This window comes from Argopecten irradians, chromosome 5 (assembly GCF_041381155.1).
Source record: "Argopecten irradians isolate NY chromosome 5, Ai_NY, whole genome shotgun sequence".
NCBI classification, from domain to species: Eukaryota; Metazoa; Mollusca; class Bivalvia; order Pectinida; family Pectinidae; genus Argopecten; species Argopecten irradians.
Genome location: NC_091138.1, coordinates 49,937,263 through 49,954,550, shown reverse-complemented (window position 1 = coordinate 49,954,550; position 17,288 = coordinate 49,937,263). Strand labels below are relative to the sequence as shown.

The 17,288-nt window shown below is 38.7% G+C and overlaps 1 protein-coding gene across 5 annotated transcripts in view; it reads left to right on the top strand.

Annotated features, from left to right (window-relative positions):
- LOC138324137 (TOM1-like protein 2) overlaps positions 1-16,935 on the top strand; it is a 134,513-nt gene extending 117,578 nt beyond the window's left edge. For all 5 annotated transcript variants that reach the window (XM_069269221.1, XM_069269222.1, XM_069269220.1 and 2 more), the window contains 2 exons: positions 278-323; positions 9,430-16,935. In XM_069269221.1, the coding sequence (XP_069125322.1) occupies positions 278-323; positions 9,430-9,578 (195 nt within the window). In that variant the 3' untranslated portion in view covers positions 9,579-16,935. The remainder of the gene's footprint in view (positions 1-277; positions 324-9,429) is intronic.
- The last annotated feature ends 353 nt before the right edge of the window (positions 16,936-17,288 follow it).

Genomic DNA, 17,288 nt, shown 5'->3' with positions numbered 1-17,288 from the left:
AATATTACACGTATATACAAAACATTTGCTCGACTGCATGGTATTGTTCCGTTGCTATTTCAAGCTCTTCTGCATTTTTGAAATCCATGAATTAAAGCCTGTTTTGATAAGGATCCTGTTTTGATTTTGTGACTATTTTCTAATTTGGTTTATTACTGTGTGTGCCCAATAATATTTGTTGATACAAAAGATGAACAGGTAAACATTTAGGTAGCATGGTTACCTATACACAATATGGAATCATTGCATCATATTGTACCTCTCCTTCTATTAACAGTTAGAAAACACAAGAAGCAAGCCACAAGAATCCATCACAAGTTCAGGTATTTATAATTACTTTGTACCAGTTGAGGATGTTTTATGTCTGAATGGTTACTATGTCCTGCCTTACTACCACAAGCCTTTGATCTAAGAGCTACATTATATAAGAAATTAAATATAAAAGTTGACAACGTTATATTGTACTGCTGTTTGCAACAAAATTTATTTCATACCCTAATGAAATTTTAGAAAATTGAAATCAATGGTTTTTGTGTCGGCTGCAACGCAAGGGCGACATTTGTGTCGCCTGCAACGCAAGGGCGACTAGGGCTGCAACAATACACCAGTACTCTGATAAGATACCTATCACGATACATGCCTCTCGATTCGATTATTTTCGATACGATACTTATGTTTTGTGCCATCTTGCGTTTTCAACAGCTTTTAGCTCACCTGGCCCGAAGGGCCGGTGAGCTTATGTCATGGCGCGGCGTCCGTCTTCGTCCGTCGTCCGTCTGTCCGTCAACATTTCCTTTAAATCGCTACTAGTCATAGAGTTCTGCATGGATTGTAACCAAATTTGGCCACAAACATCCTTGGGGGAAGGGGAACAGAACTTGTATAAATTTTGGCTCTGACCACCAGGGGCAGGAGGGGCGGGGCCCAATAGGGGAAATAGAGGTAAATCCTATAAATCGCTACTTGTCCTAGAGTTCTGCATGGATTGTAACCAAATTTGGCCACAAACATCCTTGGGGGAAGGGGAACAGAACTTGTATTGTAGGGGAAATAGAGGTAAATCCTTTAAATCACTACTTGTCCTAGAGTTCTGCATGGATTGTAACCAAAATTGGCCACAAACATCCTTGGGGGAAAGGGAACAGAACTTGTATAAATTTTGGCTCTGACCCCCGGGGGCAGGAGGGGCGGGGCCCAATAAGGGAAATAGAGGTAAATACTATAAATCACTACTTGTCCTAGATTTTTGCATGGATTGTAACCAAAGTTGGCCAGAAACATCCTTAAGGGAAGGGAAACAGAACTTGTATAAATTTTGGCTCTGACCCCCTGGGGGCAGGAGGGGCGGGGCCAATAGGGGAAATAGAGGTCAATCCTTTAAATCGCTACTTGTCCTAGAGTTCTGCATGGATTGTAACCAAAATTGGCCACAAACATCCTTTGGGAAGGGGAACAGAACTTGTATAAATTTTGGCTCTGACCCCCGGGGGAAGGAGGGACAGGGCCCAATAAGGAAAATAGAAGTAAATCCTATAAATTGCTACTTTTCCTAGAGTTCTGCATGGATTGTAACCAAATTTGACCAGTAACATCCTTTGGGGAAAAGGAACAGAACTTGTATAAATTTTGGCTCTGACCCCCGGGGGCAGGAGGGGCAGGGCCCAATAAGGGAAATAGAAGTAAATACTATAAATTGCTACTTTTCCCAGAGTTCTGCATGGATTGTAACCAAATTTGACCAGTAACATCCTTTGGGGAAAAGGAACAGAACTTGTATAAATTTTGGCTCTGACCCCCGGGGGCAGGAGGGGCGGGGCCCAATAAGGGAAATAGAGGTAAATACTATAAATCACTACTTGTCCTAGAGTTCTGCATGGATTGTAACCAAATTTGGTCAGAAACATCCTTAAGGGAAGGGAAACAGAACTTGTATAAATTTTGGCTCTAACCCCCTGGGGGTAGGAGGGGCGGGGCCAATAGGGGAAATAGAGGTAAATCCTATAAATTGCTACTTGTCCTAGAGTTCTGCATGGATAGTAACCAAATTTAGCCAGAAACATCTTTTGGCGAATAAGAACTGAGTTTGAAGCCTATCTGAAACAGTATCATCATGCAGCGTTAGGCATACCACCGTTAACGGTAGCATTCAAAATAGGCCTACACTCACGCAAATTCTTGTCTATCATCCGAAATACAATGAAATAAAAGTCATGTCTATGAAGAATTTAGTCTATATCGCATTCGTAGACCGATACATACATGACAAACATTTAGTAGCTCAACGTTCATACCATCAATAGGCTATATCACAGTAACTTTCCTCGGTTGAAAATCAAATATGGCGGTTCGCTCCACTTCGGACCGCATCACTACCCTGACAACGATTCCGTACCGGTAGTCGTTCCGTCTCGGTTATCTCAATTTTTAGGTCATCTGACCCGAAGGGTCAGGATGACCTATAGTCGTCATGTTTCGTCCGTCGTCGTGCGCCGTGCGCCGTGCGTTAACTTTTCACATTTTGAACTTCTTCTCAAGTTCTACCGGTGCGATTAGGCTGAAACTTGCATGAAATGATCCTGACATGGTCCCGACAAAGTGTTGTTATTTTTCGGGTTGATCCGAAATCCAAGATGGCCGCCACAGCCGCCATCTTGAAAATACATTTTGAACTTCTTCTCAAGTTCTACCGGTGCAATTAGGCTGAAACTTGCATGAAATGATCCTGACATGGTCCGGACAAAGTGTTGTTACTTTTCGGGTCGATCCGAAATCCAAGATGGCCGCCACAGCCGCCATCTTGAAAACACATTTTGAACTTCTTCTCAAGTTCTACCAGTGCGATTTGGCTGAAACTTGCATGAAATGATCCTGACATGGTCCCGACAAAGTGTTGTTATTTTTTGGGTCAATCCGAAATCCAAGATGGCCGCCAAAGCCGCCATCTTGAAAGCACATTTTGAACTTCTTCTCAAGTTCTACTGGTGCGATTTGGCTGAAACTTGCATGAAATGATCCTGACATGGTCCCGACAAAGTGTTGTTATTTTTCGGGTCGATCCGAAATCCAAGATGGCCGCCACAGCCGCCATCTTGAAATTACATTTTGAACTTCTTCTCGAGTTCTACCAGTGCAATTGGGCTGAAACTTGCATGAAATGATCCTGACATTGTCCCGACAAAGTGTTGTTATTTTTCGGGTCGATCCGAAATCCAAGATGGCCGCCACAGCCGCCATCTTTAAAACACATTTTGAACTTCTTCTCAAGTTCTACCAGTGCGATTTGGCTGAAACTTGCATGAAATGATCCTGACATGGTCCCGACAAAGTGTTGTTATTTTTCGGGTCGATCCGAAATTCAAGATGGCCGCCATCTTGAAAACACATTTTGAACTTCTTCTAAAGTTCTACCGGTGCGGTTTGGCTTAAACTTGCATGAAATGATCCTGATATGATCCCGACAAAGTGTTGTTATTTTTCGGGTCGATCCGTAATCCAAGATGGCCACCAAAGCCGTCATCTTGAAAACACATTTTGAACTTCTCAAGTTCTACCAGTGCGATTTGGCTGAAACTTGCATGAAATGATCCTGACATGGCCCCGACAAAGTGTTGTTATTTTTAGGGTCAATCCGAAAACCAAGATGGCCGCCACAGCCGCCATCTTTAAAACACATTTTGAACTTCTTCTCAAGTTCTACCAGTGCGATTTGGCTGAAACTTGCATGAAATGATCCTGACATGGTCCCGACAAAGTGTTGTTACATCTCTGGTTGATCCCAAATCAAAGATGGCTACCATGACACTATATCTAATTAACTTCCTACATGTTAAGGCCCTTTGGCCTCTTGTTTGAAAGAAGATTTGTTGAAAGAAATTGAAAATGATCCTGACATGGTCCTGACAAAGTGACAACATATGAAATTAAATTTACTATTGCCAAGGTAGTCAGATGACCGTTAAGGCCCTTTGGGCCTCTTGTTATTCGAAATGGACATTATTGTTATATTATCAAATTGAAAAAAAAACATACTTTTAAAAATAATTGAAAGGTGTCATTGTTAGCTCACCATCCCGAAGTGCAAGTGAGCTTATGCTATGGTGCAGCGTCCGTCGTCCGTTTGTCGTCTGGCCGTCCGGCGTCAACTTTTCCATTTAAACAACTTCTTCTCCAAAACTTGGAGACCTAGACTCCGGAACTTTGACTTATACAGGGTTCGCACAGGCTTGAAAAGGCCTGGAATTTTGGTTGTCTGCCTTGAAAGGCCTTGAAATTGATATATGGCCTTGAAAGGCCTTGAAAAATGGTCGTATAGCCTTGAAAACATAACTATAGGCCTTGAATTTACTTAATCTATCACAGACACCTTCTAATTTTGGTGATTAATTGCAGAAAAATCGTTCAAAACATCTTAACCCTTTCATGTACCAAGCTTATCACGACATATTGACAAGGAAATTAAAATGACGTTTGTGGAGTCTCTAGAATGTACCACCTGTTATTGGTAATATGATACTCGGAACACATCTTGTTTTATCACTATTTAATATGAGAAGAATCAGGGTCTTCTGTGGGTTTGTTATTTATGAGGGGTTAACTGAGCTGGATCAGTCAGCATCACTAGCCGGCTACAAAAACATGGCGGGGAGCCTGGCTATCGTCAGCAGGTGAGGACAATAATGATGACTGCATTTTGATATCATATTAAATTCTGACAGTGAATTGGATTAGTTTAATGGTTTTCTTTAGATATTGTTCAAGGCAATTTATAGTTAAAGATCGGCAGTTTGAGATGGTAAAATCATAGTTAAATATCGGTATTTTGAGACGGTACAATCTTCAAAAGATTGGGACCTTCTTACAGATGTTAAGATAGGGTGAGGAGGGATGGTTATGAGTTAGATATAGCGATGTATGGGAAAGTTAGAGGAATTGAAGCATCTGTAATGTCAATCTTGTTCAAGCAAATTGAAGTTATAACGAAAGACTAAGAGTATAGCTTTCTAGTTTTTATTTGACAATGATGTGATGGTTAGATTGAAATTTCTCAAATAATTTGTTCACTTAAAAATGTCTGAAAATTCATCAGATATCATCAATATAAAGGATTAATGTGAGAAGAATGAAAGAAACATTTTTATTTCCTTGTCAATATGAAATTCTTATGCTTATAATATGGCTATAAATGCCTTGAATTTTATCATCAAAAGCCTTGAAAAGGCCTTCAAAAGCCTTGAATTTCATATCTTGATTTCTGTATGAACCTTGTTATAGCATGCTGGGATGAAGGGCTACAAAGTTTGTTCAAATGAATGACCTTGACCTTCATTCAAGGTCACAGGGGTCAAATAGGTGAAAATCTTTAACAGACTTCTTCTTTATAACAAAGAGGCCTAGAGACCTGAAATTGGGCCTGTGACATGCTGGGATGAAGGGCTACCAAGTTTGTTCAAATGAATGACCTTGACCTTCATTTAAGTGAATAACCAAGTGGCAAAGAGGCCTCTAATGTGCTAAGGGATGATATAAATTCTTATTTACTCTATTTGTTAAGTATGAACCATGTATGATTACCAGATTGCAGGTGAGCGATTCGGGCCCATTGGGCCCTTGTTATATTTCAAACCAAGCTGCAGCTATAACATTCAATAATCGGAACTATATCTTCGGTCATCCTGACCACTGTAGTTACCCAACTTAGCAACCATCACTGTTTCAAATTTGACGTAAAAGTAGACTTATAGAGATTGAACAGTGTTTTGATTGCGTTAAAGGTGGTATGAACGCAATAGGATACAGACATATTCTACATGTAGCACTAACTCGCTACATTGAATATGTCTGTATCCTATTGCGTTCATACCACCATTAACGCAATCAAAACACTGTTCAATCTATTTGGCCACAAACATCCTTTTTGGAAGGGGAACAGATCTTGTGTAAATTTTGGCTCTGGCCCCCCGGGGGCAGGACGGGTGGGGCCCAATAGGGGAAATAGAGGTAATTCCTATAAATCGCTACTTGTCCTAGAGTTCTGCATGGAATGTAACCAAATTTGGCCACAAACATCCTTTTTGGAAGGGGAACAGATCTTGTGTAAATTTTGGCTCTGGCCCCCCCGGGGGCAGGACGGGTGGGGCCCAGTAGGGGAAATAGAGGTAAATCCTATAAATCGCTTCTTGTCTTAGAATTTGCTTGGATTGTGACAAAATTTGGCCATAAACATCCTTGGGGGAAGGGGAACAGAACTTGTATAAATTTTGGCTCTGACCCCCTGGGGGCAGGAGGGATGGGGCCCAATAGGGAATTTAGAGGTTAATATTAAAATTCCTTCAGAAAAGAAGCAATGAACCTGTATTCAGAACATTACTTGGCATTACAAACCAGGTGAGCGATACAGGCCTCTGGGCCTCTTGTTAGCTCACCTGGTCCGAAGGACCGAGGTGAGCTTATGGGATACCGCAGTGTCTGGCGTCCGTCGGGCGTCCGTCGTCCGGTGTCCGTCGTCCGTCGTCCGTCATCCGTCAACAATCGACTTCTTCTCCATAACCGCTGGTCGGATTTCAACAAAATTTTAATGGTAGTATCCTTATGGGCTACTAACTGAAAATTGTTCAAATGATGGGGCTGATCCCCCGGGGGCCTGAGGGGCGGGGCGGGGCCAAAAGGGGTCAATTTGGCTATTTCCATATAAACGACTTCTTCTCTGAAACCAAGCATGAGATAGCACCCATAATGCAATGGTAGCATCCTTATAGGGTGGGGATTCATAATTGTACAAATGATGGGGCTGACCCCCCAGGGGCCTGAGGGGCGGGGTCAAATGGGGTCAATTTGACTATTTCCATAAAAACGACTTCTTCTCTGAAACTAAGCAAGGGATAGCACTCATAATGCAATGGTAGTATCATTATAGGGTGGGGATTCAAAATTGTACAAATGATGGGGCTGACCCCCGGGGGGCCTGAGGGGCAGGGTCAAAAGGGGTCAATTTGGCTATTTCCATATAAACGACTTCTTCTCTGAAACCAAGCATGGGATAGCACCCATAATGCAATGGTAGCATCCTTATAGGGTGGGGATTCAAAATTGTACAAATGGTAGGGCCGACCTCCCGGGGCCTGAGGGGCGGGGTGAAAAGGGGCCAATTTGGCTATTTCCATATAAATGACTTCTTCTCTGGCATGGTGTAGCACCCATAATGCAATGGTAGCATCCTTATAGGGTGGGGATTCCAAATTGTGCAAATGATGGGGCTGACCCCCCCCCGGGGTCTTGAGGGACGGGGTCAAAAGGGGCCAATTTGGCTTTTTCCATATAAACAACTTCTTCTCTGAAACTAAGTATAGTATAGCACCCATAATACAATGGTAGCATCCTTATGGTGTGGGGATTCAAAATTGTGCAAATGATAGGGCTGACCCCCCAGGGGCCTGAGGGGCGGGGTCAATTTGGCTATTACCATATAAATGACTTCTTCTCTGCAACTAAGCATGGTATAGCACCCATAATGCAATGGTAGCATCCTTATAGGGTGGGGATTCCAAATTGTGCAAATGATAGGGCTGACCCCTGGGGCCTGAGGGGCGGGGTCAAAAGTGGTCAATTTCCATATAAATGACTTTTTCTCTGCAACTTAACATGGGATTACGCTCATAATGCAATGGTTACATCCTTATAGGGTGGGGATTCAAAATTTTGCAAATGATGGGGCTGACCCCACGGGGGCCTGAAGGGTGGGGTCAAAAGGGGGTAATTTAGCTATTTCCATATAAAAGACTTCTTCTCTGCAACTAAGAATGGAAGAGCACTTATAATGCAATGGTAGCATCCTTATAGGGTTGGGATTTGAAATTGTACAAATGATAGGGCTGACCCCCGGGGCCTTAGACAGCAATAGATGCGAGGTCAAAAAGGTCAATTAGGCTACTACTTTCATATAAATTACTTTGTCTCTGAACCTATGTATTGGATAGCATATTTGTATGGTATCAATAGCATCATTGTATGGTTGTGATTCAAAATTAAACTTTGGGAGTCAATTTTGCTTATTTTTCGAATTGTCAGAGTCTTGTGATAATTACTAACAAAAAACCAGGTGAGCGATACAGGCCCTCTGGGCCTCTTGTTACTGTCTCTAGTCATTACATTTATTGTAAGGGCTTTAAATATTGGTAGCTTGTTTCCAGATCAGACGCGACTAGCTGGTCGACTTCTGCAACAGACACATGAGAGTAGTGACACTAGCTCACTACAAGTCTTAATCGACCCAGACTGTTAATCAAAACAGGTGGGGAGATGGTCAGAGAGTGTTTACACCTCTTTTGGGTCTGATCCCAGTGTCTGATAATCTTGATATGGCTAAGATTTATTGCTTCAAGTGTGAGTCTAAAGACTGCATCTTATCGAACCAAAACGGCAAGGATGTATCCTAAAATCGTATCGACATATAAATATCGCGATTCAGTGTGTATCGTGATGAATCGTTTCAGCCCTAAGGGCGACACTTAGGTATCACTATGTCGGTGTTGGTGTCGGCGTCGGCGTCCGGGAAACGGTTTCCGTGCGATAACTTAATTATTTATTGTCCGATTTCAACCAAATTGAAAATTTATATCAACGAGATCTTGGATGAGTTCGATAATGGTCAAAATCCGTCAATATTTGCAAGAGTTATGGGACTTTAAAATTGTCAGAGCAGATAAATCCATGGTTTCCGCTCGATAACTTAAATATTGATTGTCCAATTTCAACAAAATTTTATAAGTTGCTTTATATCAATTAATCTCGGATGATTTCAATAATGGTTGAAATCCGTCAATATTTGCAAAAGTTACAGCACTTTAAAATCGTCAAAACAGATAAATCCATGGTTTCCGCTCAATAACTTTAGTATTTATTGTCCAATTTTAACCAAATTTGGGATAATGCTTTATATCAATGAAATCTTCGATGGGATCAATACTGGTCCAAATACGTCAATATTTGCAAGAGTTACGGGACTTTAAAATGTTTCCGCTCAATAACTATAGTATTTATTGTCCGATTTCAACCAAATTTGGTGTATTGCTTTATATCAATGAGATCTAAGATTGGTTCGATACTGGTCAAAATCCATATTTGCAAGAGTTATGGGATTCGATAACTTCACCTAATTATTAACAATATTTTCAACTGTAAATAACTTTTTTTTTGTGATGCTGTGCAGGCGACACATCCACTTCCGTGGAATTCTTGTAATTAATTTTTCAGACTCTTTGATGGTAAAAAAAAAAGAACTTCGCCAATCAGAAAACCAGATTTAGGGTGAAAAGAAGGGGGAAACAAATTACCTATATATGTTTACAGAATTTGATGAGTTTTTATTTTTTTACAGAATTTGATGAGTTTTTATTTTTTTACAGAATTTGATGAAATTTTATTTTTTCACAGAATTTGATGAGTTTTTGGCCGAGCGAGCGGCAGCAGCTGATACTCTACCCAGCATATCAGCTCAAACCGGTCAACAGCCGCGCTCAGCCAACCGCAATCGTCAACTGAAACACAAAGATGAGGATGAAAATCCACTGTTTGCTCTGTAGTTGTGTGGAAGAGGATGCATGTCATTAGATATTGTCAAATCTCCCTGGAGTCCTTGTAACAAAGAATATGTCACCTAAAAGTTATAATTACTGGTTTGTACACCCATGATCAAACACAAACAATGCATTGGTATCATTCTGGAATTATTGTATTTTGTGGTTGAAGTTTGTGAATCAGTGTCCTGAAATTTTTCTAATTATGGTTTCTCGTTTCTCTGTCAAAATGGGGGAACCTTTCAATTTAAAAAAAAAAATGTCAAAAACTCTGAATGGGACATAATTTGTAAGTATTTATTTATAATGTATACAGGAACAGGCAGGGAGGGGTATGAAGTGATGTAAGAATTGAGTAGATGAGTAATGGATGGAGGAGTGAGGAGAGCAAGTCAAGTTTGTCTGTGTCTGTCAGATCTGATGTGTACGAGTCCAAGATTTTCTGCCAGCTTCCGATTTGTACAAGTTGGATATTTTCTGCCAGCTTCCGATTTGTACAAGTTGGATATTTTCTGTCAGCTCCCGATTTTTACAAGTCACAGATTATCTGACAGTTCCTGATTTGTACAAGTCGGAGATTTTCTGTCAGTTCCGATGTGTACAAGTCGGAGATTGTCTGTTAGCTTCTGATTTGTAGAAGTTGGAGATTGTCAGCTCCCAATTTGTACAAGTCGGAGATTGTCTGTCAGCTTCCGATTTGTACAAGTCGGAGATTGTCTGTCAGCTCCCGATTTGTACATGTTGGAGATTATCTGTTAGCTCATGATTAGTACGAGTCGGAGATTATCTGTCAGCTCCCGCTTTGTACAAGTAAGAGGTTTTCTTTTTGGACATCTATTGCTGCTATCAAGCAGGTGTACATGTCCTGATGGCAGGACAATATGTTGGTTGTTAATTATATAGGTTCATTTTGATTCTTTAATTACACATCATTGTGTAGGAAGTTTGTTGTTAGGTCACATGACCCAAAGTCAGAAGGACCTGTACAGTGTCATATTTTATTCAATCCTTGGTTGTCTGCTGTGCACCGTCAGCTGTGCTCTGAGCACTGTCTGCCGTGCTGTAACAGCTAGATATCCCTGGGACTTACCTTTGACCAGTAGACACCTAGGATGAAGGGCTAACATGATTGTTAAAATGAATGACCTTGATTTTCACATGATGTCACAGGAGTTCAGATTTTCATCTTTATGTTGGATGACCGTTAAGGCCCCTTGGCCATTTGTTATTTATCTTATCATAAATTATATGAAATAATATCCTACAGTGAATTTCTGATGCATGATGCAAATAAAGGCGCTTTGCAATATACTACTGACATCATGTGTATATGGTAGTCGGGGATGAGACGTGTATGGATGAGTGTGTGTTATCAGAGTGCCTACATATATGTGATATTATTACCCAGGTATTTAGAGTAGGTTTTATAATACTAACTCCATGTATACAGATTTACAGCTGTTCTACACCTAGGATCACTTCACAAATCCTCTGGTCAGAGTTTCGATAGTTATAAACAATTCAATATTGTTATTTCAAACTGGTTGACCTGTAATTCAGACATTCAATTTAATGAAAAAAAATATTCTGATGGTCCTAGCTAAGCTGAATACAAAATTTCCAGAGTTTGGCTTTCAGGATAAGGAGGTTGAAGTGTATAATTCTATCAACTCCCAGTAGGTAATGGCTAGTGATACCGCTTCATTAGAAATTTTAATCTTGTACTTTATACATGTAATGTAATTAAGCATATACAGCCTGTTAGATGCGGTACGTTACATATTTTATTGGCTTGAAAAAGTTTCACCTAATATATACCAGACAGACTTCATTTGTTAATGGGTGGTATCACAAAGTTTGAATGGACTGTATGTGTCCCATAGATGGCATCAAGATAAAATGATAAGATTGGTTAAGATTACAAAATCTTTGTTGATGAGTAATATGGTAAAACAACTTTAGTTTGCTGCTTTATTTCTTTCATTGTTTTATAAAATTATTTGTGAAACATTTTGATACATGTTTGAGGTATCACAAATATTCTATCCTACGGAAGTGGTTTACTGTTACTGAAATCAGCGTTAAGCATCAGGATATACAACAGTATCCTTAATACTGTATTGGCACTAAACACAGGGGGATCTTATTATGTAACATAAATGTAAGTTGTAGATGAAAACCAGAAAAAAAGTCAGCCATATTTGATCTCTTTCCGTACACATCAATCGAACAGTAAACCTACAAATAGCTTCTTTCCTTTGAGATGCATGATTATGTCATACGTCATGATTCACATGACTCGCAAATAAGCATGACACAGTTGTAAAATATTGTTAAATCAACTTCAACTCTTCCAGAAGAGGGGAGGGGTGCTAATTACGGCGAATACGCCAATTATCACAATCGTGACTTAACACATAAAACCGCCATGATAATCCACAAGCCTCTATCTACATCATGGGGTGGTGGGTAAATCTCCTAAAATCACTACGCCTCTTATGATTGTGACTACGCTAGTTGTATTTAACAGAGGAAAAAAATGCAAATATAACTTTGTCTTGTTTTTGGATGCATCTATATATATAAGATTGTAAGGGGATCTTGTAAGTCTTATTTAAAACTAAATTGTAATACTTGTTCATACTTGTTTTTTTGGTTACACCAAGCAATTATAATTATGATAATGATGAGAAATATATCAACTATCCCCTTACTATGTTTCATGTACTTGCAGTTTGATTGTAGATCAATGTTTTAAGGAAATAAAAACTGGTTATTTGATGCATAGTAGTTTAAATCTCTGTTGACCGTTTAGTTACCTCCCCTTAGTTACCTCTCCTTGGCTACCTCTCCTTGGTTACTTCCCCTTGGTTGCCTCCCCTTGGCTACCTCCCCTTCGTTGCCTCCCCTAGGTTTTTCTAGGTAGGACATCCTGGTTATTGATTTTACTTGTAATATAAAACAGAATCTCTATAAGAAATCATGATTTAATAGCGAAAGATGAATAACATTGGACCCACGATATTCTGGACGATACTCCAGTCACAATCTTCATGGCAGCAAACAGATTGCAATATTGACTAAGGAACCGACAGTCTGGGAAGTTTGGAAGGTTTGGCTGGGGAAGCAAGTGTGCAGGTTATCAAGGGTCTACTGTGTCCTTCAGTCCATGTTTTGTGTTACTTTAAGGCATGCAGACATATTAATGCAGATAGCAAGGATCCTTACTATTTATTCAAATTGGAAACTTTATCTATCGTTTTAAATCAAAAACTCAAGTTATATCAGATTTTGTTTTGATTACAAGTAACTTCTCAGATTTTTTATTCTCATTTCATTTATTAACTTTTTATGAAGACTACTTTTGTACTACTACATACATACACTATAACAGATATAAGATTTGTGTTGTACTTGGATTACATGTTATAAAGGTAGTTGGCTACAGTGATGATAGTTTGTCTTATACAGAGTTAGTAATAAATTATTCATTGTTGGGGCAGGAATCACGTTATGATAATTGAATTGTCGGGGCAGACCCGACAGAAAATGCAAATTATATGCATCACTATACGACTCTTTCATATATGGCTATGAAGGATAGGGATATTCTACCCGAGGGTCACAAAATGTAAAACTCCAGACTTGTTAATGGTTTTCCAATATTTTGTGATCCCGATGGTAAAATATTCCTATCCTTTATGTCCACATATAAAAGAGTTTTTTTCTCCTTTACCTCAACGTTTTATTACAATTTTACATATCCTGCCATTTTGAAAAAAGTTAAAGGAAACCGTGACTGCAAGTCAATTCTCTATACTTTAAAGTAAAACATAGTTTCTGAAAATGATGGAAAAATTTTACTGAGAAAATAGTACTTTTGTTGATGCTGTGATGTCACGGGTTTGTATTACATGGGTAGCCATGTAATACAGCCTCAGGCTACATGTATTGCATTAAACCAGTATTACACCGGTATAAGAGAAAGTATAAATTATGTGGGCCATTGTTGAATGATGTACGACACTTCCCTGTTTAAAGGGACCTTGACCAGTTTGTGTATGTGTATGATAATCTAGGGGAGAAGTTTAACACCAGTTTGTGTACGTGTATGATAATCTAGGGGAGAAGTTTAACACCAGTTTGTGTACGTGTATGATAATCTAGGGGAGATTATGATAATCTAGGGGAGAAGTTTAACACCAGTTTGTGTACGTGTATGATAATCTAGGGGAGAAGTTTAAAGGTGATAAAAACAGAACGGACATGGAAAATAAGATAATACGCTAGAAACATTTGTAATGCCTATCTAAACATATACCAGTTTGATATTTGCTTATATTTTGTCTCTTAATAGTAAAATTAATGAAAGCAATCTTCACATCTTTTCGACGACAGATTTTTTTCTATGACTTACCTCCCTTGAGTTCTGATGAGTTGTGACGTCATCTGAGACAATCAACTACCGAAAGCTGGTGTGCCGATCGCGGAACTGTCAACATGCATGTGTATTTTAGCCACATGTCTTAGTACTTACGGAAATACACACGGAGAAAAATATGTTATATTTCGACTTCTTGGGTAGCGTGATTTATCCCTTACATAATGACACATTATTGACGTCATAACCTATGAAATGATGTCACTACATGTAAATAATGATGTCATTAATGTCGCGGGTACATATGTCATGTGGCTTATGGTGTGCCGGGGTTAAACCACGAATGAATAAGTAGTTTTTTCCCATTCAGTCCACCCTGGAGTAATACGACTGTGCATGTATGTAATTTATAGTTTACACATAAAATTAACAGAGGAGTTTTGATATACATAGAATCTACTGGTAATTTTATGTGCGAAATAAGATCGTAGCCAAAATGGACAATTATTGGGGCCCACCTCTTTAGACCTACGTTTTAGTAGAAAAATCATCTGTTACAAACATACGGAGACATAAAAAATACATGCAGATTAAAAGAAAAAAAATCAATAATTTATAAGTTGTGTCTTTTTGCTCCCCATTTTCATAATGATATGACGACATTCACAGTTATCATTATTTAATTGCAGGAATTTAAATTCGAAAAATTACATGTTAAGAACGCTCTAAAGTCATCAAAATACATCGTAAAACTCATCTCAGCAATCGTAAATACATTTAGTAATATTTTTCCTTCTCGGGGGAGACCTTAGGACCCCCAAAAAACAAAATCTCTCGCCTTAAGCCCTCGCAAAATCATCAAAATACATCGTGAAACTCATATCTCGGTCATTCTAAATTGTAATATCTTTATCAGGGTCTCCCACGAACCCCCAACACACCACAATGCTCGCAAATTTGGCCAATTTTAGTACTCATTAATTTCTTGTTATATTCTACATAGTACACTTGCGTATATATATATGTAGAATGCGAATTTTACCGATTTTTTTTATTTAGACCCCTAGATCGTCTCATAATGGTCAATAGGCTATCTAGTGTGCTGTGGTCTGTGCGTATACTTTTAAAATTTACTAAGGTCGACAGGTTTCTTATTTCCAAAACTCCGCACGGTTAGAAAATATAATGAAGCGGTCTTGTAAATGATTTGTGTTTTATAAGAAATATATGTTGTTTCATGGTCCTGTGTTAGTTGAACTATTACATGTGTATCTTGTCCACGAGTACATGTCATCCATATTAGGTCATTGTATCTAGTTTCTGTGTTTTGTGTCCCGTCTTTTTTATCGGCCGTGCGTGTATTGTTACTACTGTACATGTTATTCTATTTCGTACACATCAGTAAAACTCATTATAGAACTTTAAGAAAATAAATAAGTCTAGCCCTTTCTGTGCGGTGTTCTGAAGGATTAAGCTTCAAATAGGAAATATAGAGGTGTGCCGTACGTACATAAGGCGGGATAGGGGCACGTTTATCGCGGTATGATAGGGTTTTGGATAGGGTATGAAGGATGGCGGGTGTTTTTTTTTATAAATATGCATTATATGTACATGTATGTGCATATAGCATGTAGTGTCATTGTAATTTGGGTCCATTTTCTTGTAAAGTTATATTTCTTCTTGTTGGTTTAACTTTAAATCTATGTTTTGAGTTTTAAGTTCAGACAAAAGTCAAGCGCAACCCCCTTGAACCTGAGTCAGTGACACACATGTACACGGTGTCAAATGGCTTTTAAAGATGCTCCACCGCCGACAGAGCATAAATGATATTCACCATTTGAACAATAATTGGTGTTTAATCGTGTATATATATATGTCTAATTAACACAAACAATAATATAGAATAATTTATTTCGCCTTTGGTGCATGCGCAATCAGTACTTCATTCCATATAGGATATAGTAACACAGATTTTTTTTGGGGATGCAATTAATTATATTTCATGTTTTTAACTTGAAGTAAAATTAGAAGCTCACAAACTGTTCAATGGTGGTAATGGTGTAAAGTAAGTAACTTTTGTAACTGAAGAAAAATACTAAATCGTCTGCTCCTGTTTTTGATAGTTAAAATTTTCCATTTGTCAGCGGTGGAGCATCTTTAACAAACTGAACATAACAATTTTATAGCCCAGAATATAACGATAAGAATGAGTAAGCTATCGTTTTTATTATATCATTGTATGTTATAGATTATATAGTATATACAGATTCATTTCCACTATTCAATTTAGCAACTTCACGTAGCGCAATTGTTTTAAATATCTATAATCGCCAATACCGCAACACTGCCCCATTGAGTTTCCCGGCTCTTGTCACAGCTGTTGGTCTCGGATGACGTCACGAATCTACGGCCACCTGGTGATATCAGAAATACACAAAAATAGCATATTTAAAATCTGTTTTTATCACCTTTAACACCAGTTTGTGTACGTGTATGATAATCTAGGGGAGAAGTTTAACACCAGTTTGTGTACGTGTATGATAATCTAGGGGAGAAGTTTAACACCAGTTTGTGTACGTGTATGATAATCTAGGGGAGAAGTTTAACACCAGTTTGTGTACGTGTATGATAATCTAGGGGAGAAGCACCCACGTATTTATTCTGTTTATAAAATTTGAGGTGTATGTTGATAATAATGTTGCTTTTGGATAACTTTACCTTTTGTTACGGAGTATAGTTATAGTTTGGAGGCTTCACAGATAGCCATTGTGGCAGGTGGAATGTTGTAGTGATAAAGTGCTGTGAATCCTCAATGACTTATTGGTCCTGTTGTTTGTGATGTACAGAACAAACACTACTGCTGGGCACAAGCCCAGATGACGTCACAATTTACAGTGCAGGTTTTTGTGAAAATGTGTATATATGCAGATACTATTGTATATTGATGTAAACCTATCGTCAATAAATATTAACTAAGATTTATTTTGTGTTTGTTTAGCTTATTTGCACAAAAAGCCAAAGTAAAATTTTCATTGGTCCATAGGATGCTCCGATACTCCTTATGGGCCGCCAGAGTTGAATCATATCATGTACTGTTCCAGTAGAACAAAGGAGGAAAATCTTATAGATCATCATCAGACAACTGAAATTATTTTAAAAAACGAACGAGAGATCCCAGAAGGATCTTGGCACCCACCAAAGATTAATCTATGTCTGACAATTGAAAGAAGGATCTTTTCTCTGCTTTTCAAACTTTACCAATCAAAATCCAAGATTGCGGCCTTTCAGCCGTCTTGTTGACCAATCAGTCCTAAAATGCAATATGCACAGCTAGG